Source organism: Myotis davidii, unplaced genomic scaffold (assembly GCF_000327345.1).
Source record: "Myotis davidii unplaced genomic scaffold, ASM32734v1 scaffold43, whole genome shotgun sequence".
NCBI classification, from domain to species: Eukaryota; Metazoa; Chordata; class Mammalia; order Chiroptera; family Vespertilionidae; genus Myotis; species Myotis davidii.
Genome location: NW_006294590.1, coordinates 2,345,435 through 2,345,693, shown reverse-complemented (window position 1 = coordinate 2,345,693; position 259 = coordinate 2,345,435). Strand labels below are relative to the sequence as shown.

The 259-nt window shown below is 64.1% G+C and overlaps 1 protein-coding gene across 1 annotated transcript in view; it reads left to right on the top strand.

The window, feature by feature from the left end:
- Window position 1: 1 nt before the first annotated feature.
- DDX51 (DEAD-box helicase 51) overlaps window positions 2-259 on the top strand; it is a gene marked incomplete at its 5' end in the record, with an annotated part of 1,936 nt that continues 1,678 nt past the window's right edge. The window contains 2 exons of the mRNA XM_015567231.1: window positions 2-60; window positions 162-259. Coding sequence (XP_015422717.1) covers window positions 2-60; window positions 162-259 — 157 coding nt within the window. The remainder of the gene's footprint in view (window positions 61-161) is intronic.

Sequence of the window (259 nt, the reverse complement as noted above, 5' to 3'; positions counted from 1 at the left end):
CTACGGGCCCGGCCAGAGGAAGGGGATCCTGAAGCAGTTTGAACAGGGAAAGATTCAGCTGTGAGTGCCCTGGGAGGGTGCTGGCTCTGGGGTCTGCCTGGCCCCCAGTAGGGGGGGTGTTCCGGTCTCAGGCGGGTCCCACACCCCTTGTTTCTCAACAGCCTCATCAGCACAGACGCCACCGCCCGCGGCATCGATGTGCAGGGGGTGCAGCTGGTGGTGAACTACGATGCCCCCCAGTACCTGCGGACCTATGTGC